Source organism: Diabrotica virgifera, chromosome 1 (genome assembly GCF_917563875.1).
Source record: "Diabrotica virgifera virgifera chromosome 1, PGI_DIABVI_V3a".
Lineage (NCBI taxonomy): Eukaryota > Metazoa > Arthropoda > Insecta > Coleoptera > Chrysomelidae > Diabrotica > Diabrotica virgifera.
Genome location: NC_065443.1, coordinates 206,567,772 through 206,585,833, shown reverse-complemented (window position 1 = coordinate 206,585,833; position 18,062 = coordinate 206,567,772). Strand labels below are relative to the sequence as shown.

General features: G+C 31.2%; 1 protein-coding gene across 1 annotated transcript; it reads right to left on the bottom strand.

Annotated features, from left to right (window-relative positions):
* Positions 1-7,073: 7,073 nt before the first annotated feature.
* On the bottom strand, positions 7,074-9,773 carry LOC126881929 (tigger transposable element-derived protein 4-like). Its single transcript, XM_050646669.1, has 2 exons — positions 9,673-9,773; positions 7,074-9,085 (listed from the first exon to the last, which is right to left on the bottom strand). The coding sequence occupies exon 2, from the start codon at positions 9,083-9,085 to the stop codon at positions 7,274-7,276; it is 1,812 nt and encodes a 603-aa protein (XP_050502626.1). The 5' UTR covers positions 9,673-9,773; the 3' UTR covers positions 7,074-7,273.
* Positions 9,774-18,062: the final 8,289 nt, after the last annotated feature.

The following is an 18,062-nucleotide window of genomic DNA, read 5'->3' as shown; positions in this document are numbered from 1 at the left end:
AGCAAGTTAATGGAGAAAATGGTTAACCATAGACTGATGTGTATGATGGACACATGTAATTACTTAATATCGGAACAAAATGGATTTCGACCTAATCGCTTGGAATTGATAATATCTTGGACTTGAAAAGTGACATTCACGAAGCGCTAGCCACAAAACAATTCTGTATTGCAATATTTTTTTATTTGAAACGAGCTTTTAACACTTGTTAGAAATTTGATATCATCAGAAAATTAATCATGGACAGTGACTACTCAGTGCACAATACATCTGCAGGTGATATAAATTGTGAATCTGACTCGAAAATGTTTGAGAACGAACCAAAAGAAAGATCTTTCAATGAAATTTTGAAAACCCCGGAAGCTTCAGCCAAGAAATGTTTAAAGCCCAGGAAGAAAGCACTCAACTATCGTGCTCAAAAGATTGTGGTTAATTTATTTGAAGCAAAAGAAGAAGATCAAGCAAAAAATACCCATCAAAAACAAAACATTTTAATGAACCAAAATGCACTGGAGATAAAAAAGACAAGAGTAAACTTAAAAGTGAAGAAGATGCTCAACCTGGGAGTAGCGGAACAAACAAATTCATTAACAGCAACAGAGTAGAAAGCTGGTATTGTCACCTTTGCAATACTGATCGTGTACCAGTGACGCGCCAAGTAACTTCGGCGCCGTCGTGCGAAATATGGATAAGCGCCTTTATCAAAATTATCAGGGTAGAAATATTATAATAAATCACTCCTTTAGATTTCAACGTCGAAAATTATGAAATTTCTTCTACATCTACCTAGATTTTTTTAAGGAAAGAATAAGTACAGAGTAGGACTTATAAAAAATAATATATTAAACACTATATTGCACAAAAAAAAACAAAACAGAATACAAACTAAGTTAAACTTGTAAAACATTTCTTAAAATTTTTAAAAAACTGAAGATCAAATAAAATATATTTAGATTTCGATTTTTTAACAAATACACTTGTTATGATGAAAACCAACGGAAATTTCTTATAGAAATTTTCTTGCTTTATCTTTGGCAAATTCATTAATTAGATTTTCAATATTCAGATACTTTAAAACCTCGATTCTGTAGAAATAATAGAAAGATTTTCTAACCGCTCCTGACCCATTTTAGATCTTAAATAAGAAGTAATTCCTAATTATATTAGTTTTAATTTAGAAAATGATCTCTCGGCTGAAGCTACAGAAATCGGTATAGTTAATAATTGGGAATGAGTGGGCTAAGTTACCTTTTGCAATGTAAATTAAGTGTTTCTACTACAGATGTTACCTTTCCGCCGCTAATTTGTAGAACTTGCAATTCGGTTAAAAGTTCCGTTCCTTCTATGTCTCTCTCGTTTCGATTTTTGTCAGTTAACGCTTCTTCAAGTTTTTTACGAAAATTAAATTAATCTTCATCAGAATACTTGCCGAAATCCTCAGCATTCCATAAAAATTTAAAAACATCGGCATGGGAGGACAACAGCTCAAATCTCTCATTTACATAATATGAAAGAATAATATCTAACATTCTAAAAAATCAGTTGACTTTGAATTTTAATTTTTTTTCAATTGGCTGATCTTCACTTTCATAGGAAAATTGTTTTTTATTCTTCGTGGCTGTAAGGTTTCTGCACTTTTGAATTTGGTATCTACGTTCAAGGCAGTTGCTAATTCTTTGGCATCTACTAGCATTTCACTGAAGCCTTTATCTGAACGATATTCTTTTAAAAAGGCATTTAGGCTGTTCAAACTTTCGTAAGAATTTAAAATATTACATTTTTTAGTTTGCGGAATCTTGGTAACAATATCGACTTTACTCAGTATCTTGTAAAACAAGACTAACATACAGACAAAGCCATAATTTTTAATTTTTTTAGCTAAAGAAGTAGCTACATGTTTTGTAGAGTTATCAAAATTATACTCAGAAAAAAATTCAAATAGATCGTCGTAAATTTCGCCCGACTGGAATCTTAGAGAGGTTATCGCAGTATTTCCCAAACAGTGCGCCGCGGCGCCCTGGGGCGCCGTGGCTCGACTACAGGGGCGCCGCGAAAGTTTTCTTCCAATATTAGACATAATCACATAATTACTTCAACTGCAACAGAAACCGTATTAACTACAGTTAAAGTTAGACGTTAAATCAATATTTTGACTCAGGGCGCCGCGGAAAAATTCTAGTTTATTAAGTGCGCCGCGAACTAAAAAACTTTGGGAACCACTGGGTTATCGCATCAATTCTGCTAGTCCATCTGGTCTCTGACAAAAGTGTTAACGTTAAATTTGAAATGTTACGGTTCAGAACACACCACCGATTGTTTGAGGCAGAAAAAAGTTATATAACTCTTGAATAGTTCAGAAAAAGTTTTACTAAATATTTGATTTCATAGCATCGTTAATGACAAATTTCAAACTGTGGTTATAGCAAGGAACAAAGATTGCACGTGGATTAATATTAATTCTTTTTTGTACACCTTGATGTTTATCTTTCATATTACTCTGGGCTAATTAGCAAAATTCATGGAAAAGTTATTTACCAGCAATTTTATTGCTGGAATCGAATTATAAGATCCTATATATTAATAATATAGGTATGCAAAGTCCGCAGATAGTGTGCTACTTTTTTTATAAACAAAATGGCGCCGACAAATCGTATTTTTTTCAATTATTGCTCTATAACTCCGAAGATTTTAACTTTACAACAAAAACACCTTAATAAAAATTCACCGCAATTAAATTCTGCATAGAGATATGTTTTTCACAATTTGCTCCGACGAAAATTTTCCTCGGAAAATGCGGTTTTTCCTAACAAAAACTCTAATTTTCAAATAAAGTTTTAGGTAAGTAATTATTAATCAATAATTAAATAACTTAGTGACATCAAAGCTTTCTTGGTATAGATTGTAATTCCAGAAGCCGGTGAAAATTAAACGAATATTTTAGCAACAAATCAATTGTTAATTAACAAATTACGATCGCAATAATAACCAAAATAATCATGATACATTGATCAAACTTATAAAGATTATAAAGATGAGATGCTTATTTAATATTTTATCGACAAAATATAATTTTTATCTTTTTTTTGCATAATCTTTAAATTTTGAAAAAAAAATAGTTATAATACGCTGGTCTAATTAGTAAAGTACAAAGAAAGGTTATTTACCAGCAATTTTATTGCTCGAATCGAATTATAAGATCCTATATATTATTAATATAGGTATGCAAAGTCCGCAGATAGTGTGCTACTTTTTTTATAAACAAAATGGCGCACGAAAATCGTATTTTTTTCAATTACTGCTCTATAACTCAGAATATTTTAACTTTACACCAAAAATACTCAAATAAAAATTCACCCCAATTTAATTTTGCATAGAGGCATGTTTTTCCCGATTTGCTCCGACGAAAATTTTCCTCGGAAAATGTGGGTTTCCCAACAAAATCTCGAATTTTCAAATAAATTTTTTGGGCCAGTAATTATTTATCAATAATTATATAGCTTTGTGAAATAAAAGCTTTCTTGTTATAGATTATAAATTCAGAAGCCGGTGCAAATGAAACGAATATTTTAGCAACAATTCAATTGTTAATTATCAATTTACAGTCGCAATAACAACCAAAATAATCATGAGACATTGATCAAACTTAGAAAGAATATAAAGGTGTGATGCCTATTTAATATTTTGTCAACAAAATATAAATTTTTCATTTTTTTGCATAATCTTTAAATGTTTAAAAAAAATTGTTATAAACAAATTAACATTTCTCAGAAATTGTTTATTATATTCTAATTTTAAAAAATACTTAAAATGCGTATTTAATAGGTCTTGAAAATGAATGCTTTAAAAAAATTTTCCAACCATTTGCAAAAAAGTTATGAAACAGCAAAATAAATATACGAATTCTCCGTTGTTTATAATTTGTTTTAATTGTTTCAAAGCTTAAAAGTGAGTCTATGGTACAATCTAATTACTCACAAAGGATGTCAAAAATTAGTGCAATGGTTATATTTTAATCAAAGATTAAAAAGACTTTTTTTTGTAATTTTTAGCGCGAAAGTAGGCTTGATACAGAGCCGGAGATAAAATGTTCACTCGAAGCGACTGACACGCTTAAACTCGCGCGAGTTGTGTATATGGGCGGGTAGCTACGGTACTGTATTATTCTACTTTCGCGCGTGTAAATTACAAAAAAATATATTTATAATCTTTAATTAAAATATAACCATTAAACTGATAATCGATATATTTTTATAAATAATTAGCTTGTACTTTAAACTCACTTCTACGCTTTGAAAGAATTAAAAAAAATTATAAACACCGTAGTAATCGTATGTTTACTTTGCTGTTTCATAACTTTTTTGAAAATGGTTGCAAAAAAGTTTTAAGGCATTCATTTTCAAGATATTTGAAATGCGCATTTTAGCTATTTTTTAAAATTTTAATATAATGAAAACTTTCTGAGAAACGTTAATTTGTTTATAACTATTTTTTTTAAACATTTAAAAATTATGCAAAAAAATAAAAAATTTATATTTTGTCGACAAAATGTTAAATAGGCATCTTATCTTTATAAGATTTCAAAGTTTGATCAGTGTATCATAATTATTTTGATTATTGCGACTGTAAATTATTAATTAACAATTGAATTGTTGCTAAAATATTCGTTTAATTTTCACCAGCTTCTGGAACTATAATCTAAACCAAGAAGGCTTTTAAGTCACCAAATTATTTAATTATTGGTAAATAATTACTTATCTAAAACTTTATTTGAAAATTAAAGATATTGTTGGGAAAACCCGCATTTTCCGATGAAAATTTTCGTCGGAGCAGATCGGGAAAACACGTCTCCATGCAGAATTTAATCACGGTGAATTTTTATTTGGGTGTTTTTGTTGTAAAGTTAAAATCTTCGGAGTTATAGAGCAATAATTGAAAAAAACACGATTTTCGGGCGCCATTTTGTTTATAAAAAAAGTAGCACACTATCTGAGGACTTTGCATACCTATATTATTAATATATAGGATCTTATAATTCGATTCCAGCAATAAAATTGCTGGTAAATAACTTTTCCCAAAAATGGCCTATTCTCCGATAATCAGCCCAGACTGTATTCGAACCATTGTCGTATCCTGGTACGCGCATATTATAAATGTCTAAACCAAAATGTTCTTAAATTTTCAGCAAAAAGTTGGTTAAACCTCCCCTGTTGTATCATCTAATGTATGACATGTTACAAAACGTTCTTCTATACTATATTCATTGTTTTTTATATTAACCTATCTTATGCAAACAGAAATTTGCTCCTGGTGACTCACATAAGGAGTACATGTACAAATAGAAAAGTACTTAGCTACATAATTTAATTTCTTCTAAAATATTGTTTCGTATATTATCACCCATTAATTTGATTTGTATGACATGACTGGGTCAAATTTTGCTATCAGTTCTAAACATTTCAAGAAATTTCCATTAGTTCTTTGAAATAGCTTGTTACTAGATTCTCGAAAAGACCAGTTTTGTTCGGCCAAAAATTAATTTGTGTAAAATATTCTTTTAACGACACAGTGCCAGTGAACCGGCCATGGTTCGCTCCGGGAGACGTAAGTATGTAGTTAAAATAGCATTAATTTCACCATCGGTATTGGTAGAAAAATTTTTGTTTTTTTATGTTGATTTTCTGTAAAGCTTCAAAAATTATTTAATTTTGAATTGAATATTTATTTAACTTTGCTGACTCAAAGAGCGCTTTAAACACCTTGGCGCCGTCGTGCGCCGCACGAGCTTGCCCATATGGACGGCGCGTCCCTGCGTGTAACGGACATGAGGCTTTGTAATCAGTGTTACCGTTATGTACACGAAAAATGTGAAGGGCTCACAAAGCAGGACAAAATTCCCTTTTTCCAGTGTTCGTCTTGTTTGGACTTGTAAAGACGTTGTTAGTGGGTTTCCAAAAGTTAAACACAAACACTACTTCATAAAATTATTTCTACCTTTTATAATGTAAGTTTACAATTTTTACAATGTTGGTGACTGTATTAAATTTAATAATTTTGTAAAATATTATTTCTATTTTTCCTTTTAATGTGTTTATCTATCAGTACCTCACTAGGCCCTCTAAAAAGGCAAAACTTTGCGTGGGCCACCTTAGGCTCTACTCATGGGCCAGTTTTGAAACAACCTGTTCCTAAGATGGCCCACATGTAACTACATAGTTTTTTAATTATTTTATGATCATAAATATTTAAAAGCGAACTTATGTACGGATGTTATTTTAGCTAACAGTACTGCTAACTTATTACCAAAGCAGCAAAATAAGAAAAGATTGTTTACATATTTTAATAGTTATTTTCACTTAACTATGGCCACCTTTGGTGCACCTACCTTATTTGTGATCAACCTTGTCAAACGCCTTAGAAAAATAAAAACGCCAAACGCCATAACAGAAGGGTATATACGCTACCCTTATATAGAGTTACTTCGAAGACCTTTGAAAAATTGGAGAGAAAGATACCGGTCTGTAATTGGATACATCAGCTTTCGTTCCGTTTTTGAATACAGGGCATTTTGCATTTTTCCACAGTTCGGGATAAGTTTCGGTTTTTATTGATAAGTTAAAAATTTTTTGTGGCTTTACAAATACCTGAGAACAATCTTTGATTAAAAATGCTAGAATATTATCCGGTCCATATGTCATTTTATTTTTAATTTTTTTAAATGCTACTAAAATTTCGTTTCCTTGAAATTCGCTTAAATTAATAGTGGGCAAATAGATATCTCTACATTCTTGATTATCAAATGCATTGTTATCGACAGGTAAATACACTTTTTCAAAAAACATCTTAAAAGCATGGATTATATCGTGAGGATTATTAAATGCATCGCCGTTGTAACAAATTTCACCTGGGATTCTAGTGAAAGTTGTAAAATTTTATTCTTTGCATGAACATATATTATGCCCAGAAATTATTAGATTCGTTAGAAATACTATTCTGAATTTTTTCAAGATAAGCGTTATATACAGTTTTAATCATTTGTTTTATTATTTTTCGCAACCTTTTAAATTCATTCATATAAAGTGTAGGGTAAGGTGGGGTAATGGCGTACACTTAAAGATAATTAGAATTTATTTTATTATTAGACGACATTAAAATTTTAAACCTAAGCAAAAATGAAGAACGCATGTTAGTCTACAAATTTTGATTAAAAAAACTTTTTAAAATTACAATACAAAATTAAAAATATACATATAAAAAAAGTTGTCACTGTCCGGTATTACCCTCTATGTTGGGGTAATGACGGACACCTTTTACAAACAAAAGTCGCAAATAAATTTTTTGTCTTTTGGAGAGTTAGAACATGCCTATTGTGTGCCCAATGACCACAATACACACATCTTAGCCAAAGTTCACTGTTCTTGCCAAATTCTCCACACAAAATGCAAATGTCTTCGGTAATGTTCTTGTCCCTAACATCGTCATCATCCTCTATCTCACTTTCTCCTTCTTCACATATTTTATAGTTTAAGGCAATTTTTGTTCGCTTTGATTTTTGTCTTAATGTAGACCCCTCCTGTGTCACAAATACATTTCTTTTAGCCTTATCTGATTTGATTGTTGTCTTTTTATTTTTCTTCTCTTCTTTTTTTTCTAGCTCTTCTTTTAGCGGTGTTGACGTAAATACAATAGAGTGTTGCTTGTTTGCCTTATTTTGTCTCTTTACAACATTTTCGTGAGAACAAGATGGTAGAGGAATTATCTCGGCAAAGGAAACATTTTTTAATTCTGTCTCATTCACACTACTATTTTTTTCAGGGGTAGTCTCATTTGTTTTGAGTAGTTTTTCTGCTTGGGTAGGTTCTTGAAGTGCATCAGAAACAGTGGATTGAAGGGTTTCTGCAGGAGCAAAATCTTCATCTGTGAATACGTCAGGGTTGTAGGGGAAAATACCTGTCTCTTTAAATCCCTTGATAGCCTTTTCCGGGGTTGCCACTCTACTAAATGCTAAATTAAATAATTCAGCAATCTCACTAGGCGTGATTTTCTCCCCTGGATGGCTGGTCAAATATTTGGAACATTCAGAGTTGAATGCGGTCTTTAGAGGAAAGTAAAAGCTCACATCGAGTGGCTGAAGGCGATGTGATGAATGTGGAGGGATTGTCAGAACAGCAATACCGTTATCTCTACAAAAATTATATGCTTGTAACGTGCAGTGAGTGCTATGATTGTCCATGATTAAAAGAACTGGATCTTCTTTGGATGCTTTTACAAATGCTTGAAAATGTTGTAACCAAGTAAGAAATATGTCCTCTGTAATCCACCCATTTTTTGAGCATGTGTAAAGGGCACCTGGGGGACCGTTTCGTTGAAGATGGGACGCCATTCTTTGGCGAGCAAATATAAACATGGGAGGTATATAGGTTCCTGTAGCGTTGACGGCACACATCGCTGTGGTTGTTTTCCCCCTTTCCCAGCTTGTAACAAATCCAACACGCTTCTGACCTTTTTCTGCATATATTTTTGGTGGGCGTTGTACAGTAGTGACCCCAGTTTCATCGCAATTATAAATTTTATTGGGTGAAAATGCATATTTTTCCATAAGTCTGGATAAATTGTTAAAAAAAATGGTAACTTCATTGCGACTAAAAGCTGTAATTCTGTTAATGCTGGTTGCTTCTGGTTTCCTTAACGTAATATTGTGACGAGATATGAAGCCCCTTTCCCAGTCTTTACCAGCCATTTTTCTTTCTTTATTAAAGGGGACTCGGATGTTGTTTGATTGTGCAAATCCAAAAGCACATCTTCGTACTTTCTGGGGAGTTATTCCATAAAAAACTTTTGCCAGCTTCTTAATTTGAACAGCAAGTGCATTTTCGGCTTCAACTGAAAAAACTGGCTTTCGGCCCAAGGAAGGTCCAGAAGGGGCAGTGCCATTTTTAAGTCGTTCGTGTAACGTAGATTTTGGAATTGAAAATTTTATTGCAGCTTTTCTTAACGACATACCATTCTGTATAGCACGGAGTGCTCCTTGCAACTCCTCCTCTCTCCACGAAGCTTTTTCGGTGACTCTTTTATAATTCCGCGGCATCTGTAAATTAAAATAACAGTGTTTACTGTTTTGTATCCAATAATAAATATTATGATGGAATCGCAGAAACTGGATATAAATACTGTAGGTATGTTTGTTGAGTTATTTTTATTGCCAATGTTTTGATCACGAATAGGATCTTCTTCAGGTCTACAAAGAATTAATATGTAAATGTCACATACATGTCATTAACTATATTAGATTTTGTTTTAATTGTAATGGGAAACAAAAACTACAAAAATTTATAAAAAATGTTGACAAATAATTATAAATGTAGGTAATTATGAATTATTACCTATTAACTATATTTATATCCACTTTCCAATATTCCATCATAATAAAACAACAGCAGGTATTTGCATGTACCTATCTCCCAATACAATAAATAGTTCAAACCGGAGCTGGGGTAATGCCGGACACAGTGTCCGGCATTACCCCTAAACGACATATTTATGCATATGTTCGGTAGTAATTATTAGAGGAAGTAATGAATAAAACTACTTAAAGATACGTAAAATACACTGCGTAAGCTATGACTTTGCACGTAATCTCATCAATTTCTTATAATAGAAATGGTCAATACTCACCTTTAAAATCAGTTAATTCATATAATCACACACTAAATTTTGTAATTTTTGTGATAACTCTCTTTGCAAGCACGTGGCAGCGACTAAACTGAGAACTGAGATTCAGATGTCTAAACGGTCAGCCTGTGATGAGCGCGAAATTCAATAATATGCCGATACGTGCACAAACAACGCAGTCCGGTATTACCCCGCTGTCCGGTATTACCCCACCTTACCCTATTCCCTGTTTTCTTATAATATTTGACATTTTTTGATTTCAACTTTATCATTCTAATTATTTCCGCATTGTAGGATATTGACGTTTATAATTTCTGTATATTGGTACACACATATCAAATAATAATTCATATATCTTAGCATAAAGTAAACAGCAAAATTATACAGTAAAGGAAAATTTGCTTTTTTAAAATTATATCTTTAATTTTAGAATGAGGCACAAAACCGGTTTCCTTTTTCTGAAAATCATTAATATTTATCATTAATGCTGGATGATGTAAATCTTCTTGAATAAGTGGTGCATTATCACGACTTACATGACACAGATCTGATGATATAACTCAGTATAACAATCGATCTAAATTACCTCCCACCTGATTATATGTACTGCCGATGAAGTCTAACACTGCCGATGTCTTCACATCAGACCTATTTTGATCGATATCCTTTGGAATGTTAAAGTCACCCAGGAGAATAACAGTGTCATTAAATAATTCAAGTTCCTCTAACATTTCAAAAAAAAATTAAAATCATTTAGCTTTAATCTGTCTGGAATATATAATACTGCAACATAAAACTTGTTATTACCTGTGTGACATTCTACAATTAACAAATCAACTAGTGGAAAATGTAAATCAAACGTTGAGACATCAACAACACACTCGAAGTTTGACTTAAGTGTCAACAGTACACCTCCACTAGTTGATTTATTAACTACATCGAACTTTCTATCTTTCCTGAAGACCTCATAGGCATCATTAAACAATTCTAAACTAATAACATCGGAGTTGAGCCAAGTCTCCGTTAAAGCAATGATATCAAATTCACATTCACTAACACTAGAGTAAAAATCAAATACCTTAGAATTCAAGCCTCGTACATTCTGATAGTAAACCTGAAGATCTTGGCTTGAGGAACTGTTGGGACCTATCTGTTTAAAGGAACAATTTTTGGGATGCCGTCCAAGTATTTAATTCTAAATTGTCCTGTATTATTTGCGTTCTTAGCGTCTAATTCTTCCTTTAATTGTTTGTAGTATGCAATTTCTTTTTTCGTACGCACTCAACGAAAAAGGTACGTAATATCATTAAAAATGTTAATTCAGACAACAAACGTAATACTTAAAATTTGTCCAATTCTTGGTTTTATTGGAACCACAAAGCGATGTTCATCAATTCATTATTTTCGTTAGTTGAGCCAATGTATTACGTTTATTGAATGGATGAACATTCATTATGTATGCCATAATATCACTTTATTGATATTACGAACTCTGTTCATTGAGTCAACGAACACTATTCAATGAAACAACAACGTCTTTAATTGACCGACGAAGAGTATTCGTTGTATCAATAACAGTGTTATTTCTCCTAACGTATTTCGTTTATTTCTACAATTATTTCCGTTTATTCTTACAATTAATTCCGTTCCTTCCCACAATAAATACGGTAATTCTTACAAGCAATTCTATTCATTCTTACAATCAGTTTCGTTCATTCCTACTATGAACGTATTTTATATTAATAATTGCTGAATGCATTAGCCCAATGTATGATATTGATTAATAATAATTTTTTAAATCCCCCTTTTTTGTCCTAAACCTAACGGACTTCCATACTTCCATGTTTTGTCCTACTAAACATACATAATATGAGAAATCATATTTAGTGCAGTCACTGAAGGTTCTCACCTCCGATTTCGTTTAACCTTCATCGATTTTCATGAAAATTGGTGAGTAATTAGAGGATACCTCAAGGAACAAAGGTGATATGATGCCAATTTGCGCTTTTACCCTGGGGGTGGATGCCACCCCTTCTCGGGGGTAAAAATTATTTTATTAAAAATAATAGCATAAGTCGATAAAGGGACAAATTATAAGCAAAGTTTTTTTATATAAAGTGACTAAAATAAATCAACACTTTTTGAGTTATTAAAGACCAAAGATTTTATTTTTTCGTAAAAATATGCATGTTTTAAATCGATTTTTCACGTATAAATAAAAAGCATAAGCTTTTACAAAAAAGTTATTATTACTGAAATTGAAGATAATAAAAAATTGAATACACTCCTCATTAAAATAACTAAACTAATGTTAGTTCAAAGTGAGTTATTGGCAATTGAATGTGTATTTTCTTCGACGAGTACTCAAATCTAAGTATTCAAACTTAAATAACGGGAAAACGATGCAATTTATAAAACATTCCTGCTAAACATTTGCCAAAGTACTTCGGAATACCTATTAAATGAGCTTCATAACAAGGTAATAACGTCAAAATTAAGCAAGTTATAATGAAAATAAAAGAACCGTTTCGAATTTTTTAGGAAAAAGTGAAAAATAAAACATACGCCATTTCCACAAAAAATAAAATTTATTGTAATCCTTAAAAGAACTTCTTTATACATATTAGCATAAGGAATGTTTTCGATAATTTTGACCGGTTTAGAATGCATATTTTTGATAAAAAGATATATTTTTAAAAAATCATAATTTTTAAAATTATTTTAATTCTCATATTTTTTGATAATAACTCCAAAGATACTCAATATACGTAAAAAATTGTTTATAACCAAATATTAGTTTTTTGTGCCAAATATTTTACCTGTTTTATTATTTCTATTGGGTAAAAATAACCGAGATAGAAACGTTTAAATCTTAAATTTTGCTGTGGGAACCATGCAACCGGGGTCATTTAACCTTTAATTTTTGAAAAAGTAAGTGGTTTGAAAGATTGGATTCAACGTGCTTAGATAGCACTTGGAATTAACTTCAAACAGTTTTTAGATGAATCTGATATCGTAAACACTAATGGAGTTATTAAAAAAAACAATAACATTTTTTGGAAAAATTTTTAAAAGATAAATTTTGATAAAAATTTTGAGCATAAATTTTAACCCTATCAACATGTTCGGGGGCTCATTTAATAGATATTTTTAAGTACTTTGACAAATGTTTAATAAGTTTATGTTATAAAATGTATCAATTTCCCGTTATTCCAGCTTGAATACTTATAGTTTTTTACTCGCCGAAAAAAATATACATTCAATTACCTATAATTCACTTTTAGTTAACATTAAGAGGTTTTTGTAGTAAGAGGTTTATTTCAATTTTGATTAGCTTCAATTTTGATAATTGTAACTTTTTTGTTAAAACTTACACTTTTTGAGTTATTGATGAAAAATTGGTTAAAAACATGCATTTTTCTCAAGAAAAATTAAAATCTTTGATCTCTAATAACTCAAAAAGTTTTGATTTATTTGAATAACTTTATATAACAAATTTTGTTTGAAATTTGTCCCTCTATCGAATTATGGGGTTATTTTTAATAAAATAATTTTCACCCCCGAGAAGGGGTGGTATCCACCCCCAGGATAAAAGCGCAAGTTGGCACCATGTCACCTTTGTTCCTTGAGATATCCTCTAACCACTCACCAATTGTCATGCAAATCGATGGAGCTCATATCCGCCTTCAGTGACTCCACTAATTATGATTTCACTTATGCAGTGCGCTGGAATAAGTGTTACACCCCCCCCCCTTATTAACTTATTTATTTTTAGCATATAAGCAAAACGCTCGGACAGTTCGATTTTTAAAATAATCAAAGTATATTATAACATCAATGTTTCGAACTTTACACGATCCCTCTTCAGGTGACAGGCATAACTTTGATTTTTTTAAATGGGAAAGTACATCATGTGACAGCTCATTTAAAAGCGTTTGAAATAGTGATTCCAAAAATGTATAATACTTTAATCCTTTTCGAGACCGCAGATGCAAAATTTCGATCGAATTCTTTTTAAACGCATTCATTTTTTTGGAATATTGAGAAAAGTAATAAGTATTTTGAAAAATTTAAACGCAGAATAAAAGATTAGATCATTACCGAGGGCTGAGAGTCCCTTAGAATTAACAAAAAGTTTCTTTTGAATGGTACATTTGAAATTAAAATTCATACTAAATTTTCTCTTTTTCACCCCTGTGACTTATTAAAATAATCATTATAGAAGTTCTCAGGGAACTCAGACCCTCGATAATACTGTAATATTTTATTCTGCGTTTAAATTTTCAAAAATACTAATTACTTTTCTCAGGATTCGGAAAAAATTTAAAAAGAATTCGACGGAAATTTCACGATAATAGACACATGAAAACTTCCTTCTACTACGGACTACACTTTCGAAGTGTAACGAAATGAAATTATTATTCGGCACTTCGGCAGAGGTAACAGCATTGTTTAACAAAGAATTCGTTTTTAAACAATGGTAACACAGAGAAGCTAGGGGTGTCACGATAAGGAAAAGCCGTTACATTTCAAATGGTCAAGCAAAACATTTATTGGCTCAACAACTACGTTTATTGTCACCATGAACGCATTGATTGTGGTTATTAAACGCAGTAGTAGATTGATTAATGCATTCGTTGTCACAACAATCAGTTTACATCTATACAATAATCACATATTACTCATAATTAGCAACATTTGTACATTGTTTTAATGAAATCTGTAAGTTGTTGTCACGATAAACCAAGGTAATTGCTTGTTATCTACGAAATCAAGAAAAAGATGCCAGAGTGATGCCAAAGTGATGTCAAAGTGATGCCAAGTGATTGCTGCCAGAATTAACATTATTTATTAAATATACGAAACTAAGTTATTGGCTGAATAAATTGAGTGTTATTGATTAATGTACTCTAGTTATTTTCACAATTTTTATTCAATCATTGTGACAATATCCAAATACATTCGTCAATGTCTAAAAGTTCGTTGAAACAAAAAATTAAATTGTTGTTACAACGAAATTCTTTTCAATAATCACTGTTAATCAATATTACGAACTAAATTTTTTGATTGCGGTCATATGAAATTGACAAATGGCTGTAGATACCAGTTTTTAGAACTTTGGATTTATCTGATTAATGCTGAGACGTCATTTTCATCTTTAAGTGTTATCTTGATCGGACGATTTTTTACCTTGTGCTGGTTGTCCAAGCCGAAATATTTTGAGTTCATTGACATTCACATTCATACTTTGAATTATTGTTTGGACTTCCTGTGTGTCCTTATCATTGCGACTATTGGGAGGGAGCTGAGTATTTTGCTCAGGTACACCAAATAAAATAGCATTGCGTTTGCGTTTTCTACGCTAATTTATTTCTTGAATGACTTCTTCCATAACCAACATGATTGAGGAATTCTTCATTGATTGGTTTTCATTTTTAAGTGCTTGAATATCAGTTTGTTAAGTTAGAATTAATGCTTTCAGATCTTTTATTTGGTTCCCAACCTGTCTACAACTCATACAAGACCAATCGAATCCTTTATCATTATCATTAAATAATTCCCGTTCTACATTACTAACATTCACACACGTATGTTTAAAAATTCTGTTGCAAACGGAACATTTCATCATTAAATTCGATTTATACGATTTACTACAGCAGGAACAAATCATATTCGAAGTCGAAGGCATGATTAATGGTAATGGTCAGTGGTAATGGTAATGGCGGTAATGGTAAAAGTAATGGTTTTTTGGTTGAATTTAGAAGCTTTTGATGATTTCTTTTTTATGTTAATAATAATCACGCAAGTTAGGAAATGTCCTAGATAATGCATGCAAATTTTTCACTTGATAACTTGATTGTCTCAACTCATTATTAACACATTTTTGACTATTTGGTTTTAACTTTTTAATTATAATAGGGAAGTTTATGTCAAAGTGATACACTCAACCCAACTTAAATGGAATCATCTGATATCTTTTATTATTTTAAGCGAATTAATGCTATAGTCCGTTCTTTAACGGTAAAATATTGCAAAACCTCTAAATTTTAAAGAACCGCTTGGATTGACATGAAATTTGGCATACACATAGCTAACAAGTCAAAGAAAAAAAGTGATATTGAGCCGATATGTGCTTTTGCCCTGGGGGTGGTTTTCACCCCCTCTTGGGGGTGAAAAAATATTCGTCCAAAGAAAGTCAGGAAATGGATAAACTGGCTAATTTTAAGTAACTTTTGTTCTATAGAGTTTTTTCACTAAGTGAATACTTTTAGAGTTATTTGGCAGTGAATATATTCATTTTTTCAACAAAATAACCACGCTTTTAGACGGTTTTTCGCAAATAACTCAAATAGTAAGTATTTTGTCGAAAAAACATTTTTAGGAAAAATATAGCCTGTAAAAAATTTAAAAAAATGTTGTATACATCACGTCTCTACACGTAGTAGAAGCAGAGATATAGCTAATGAAAAATAGGTTCATATTCGTCAAATTCCAAATGGAATACTTTAACGTGAAATAACCAAAAATTAAGCACATATCGGGGAAAACTCATTACAACTTATTTAAAGTGTTTAAAAAATGCTTCATAAAAAAAATTTCTAGCATCAAAGTTAAACAAGTTACGCTCAAAATAAAGTTAGTCCCTTTTGGTTTTGGTAAAAAAATCGAGAAAATCACCCCCTAATTAGTATCTTAAATGAACTTAATCGTTACGAATTCACAAGTTTCTTGATTCGTGTATATATTGTTTATATGATCTGTAAGTTTCATCGGTTCAAAGTCCTTATTATTGAAAGGGCTGTAGTTAAAAGGGGTTGAACGAGTCACTGATCACGAATGTATGCAAATTTAGAAACACCAAATCCTAATCAATTTTTGTCTAACAGAAAAACAAAAAATACATGATATTTAGGAAAGCAAATCTGACTTTTTTTGTTTTTTGAGATTTTTGGTATCTCTAACAATTTTTAAGTTATTTTGAAAAAAAGCATATTATTCAAAATTTTAATTTTTAATAATTTTACTTTCAAACCAAATTTTTTCAAAAATAAGCACTTTGAATCGATTAAAATTACAGATCATATAAACACAACATAGTTAAAATAATTTGTGAAGCGGTAACTATTAATTTCATTTAAGTTGCTAATTAGAGGTTGGTCTTCCCGATTTTTTCTTGCAAAAACAAAAGGGACCAACTTTATTTTGAGCGTAACTTGCTTAAATTTAATGCTAGAAACTTTTTGTAAAAACAGAAATAAATCATTTTTTAAACACTTTAAAAAAGTTATAATGGCTTTTCCCCAAAAAGTGCTTAATTTTTTGGATATTTCACGTCGTAATATTCTATTTGAAATTTGGTGAATTTGAATCTATTTTTCATTGGCTACAACTCTGGTTCTACGAGATCCAGAGACCTAACGCGTACACCATTTTTTTTACTTTTTTATAAGCTATATTTTTGCTAAGAACGTTTTTTTCGACAAAATACTTACTTTTTGAGTTATTTGCGAAAAATCGTCTAAAAATGTGGTTATTTTGTTGAAAAATGAACATATTCACTCGCAAATAACTCGAAAAGTGTTGACTTGGCGAAAAAGGTCTATAGAACAAAAGTTACTTAAAATTAGTCAGTTTACCCATTTCCGGAGTTATTTTGGACATATATTTTTTCACCCCCAATAGGGGGTGAAAGTCACCCCCGGGGGCAAAAGCACACATCGGCACAATATCACTTTTTTTCTTTGACATGTAAGCTATGCGCATGCCAAATTTCATGACAATTCAAGCGGTTCTTTAAAATTTAGAGCAAAAACCGTGAAAGAATGGACTACTAAATTAAATTTTCTTTCAGGTTATAGAACCAAATCAACATAGGTACCTGCGAGCTATTAAAGTTGGTTGGATGAAAATTAAAGGATTTTTTTACCGATCATAATTCCTCCCCAGAACATCACCCTTCCTCTTTTATATTTATGAACAAATCTGGCAGTTTCTCTTCTTGCTTGTCTTCTTCGCACTCTAAGTACACGAATTCGGTAATCATCTGATTTTACACATCCTACTTTCGTTTGAAAATAGCACACTTTTCCAATTTTCAATGTTCCAGTTTTGGTGTTGAAGACACCAATTTACCTGATTAATCTTGTGCTGCCTGGTTAACTCGGCGTCCCGTAACTTTCTTCTGCTGTATAGTCCTTGGGCACGGCAACTCTTCTTCTTATCGTTTCAACTAAAATATTTACACCTATAGCTTCCATAAAATACATAATGATTCCATATAAGTTTGGTTGAGTGAACATAAAGATAATAAAAATTATTAAAAGCAATATTTGTATTTGATATACCATATATTTTGATTAAAGTTCTTTTTTGATATTTGATATTTTGATTAA

Bases quoted from the DNA above. Each gene is read 5' to 3' on its own strand.
- LOC126881929 (XM_050646669.1), bottom strand. From the start codon at position 9,085: ATGCCGCGGAATTATAAAAGAGTCACCGAAAAAGCTTCGTGGAGAGAG.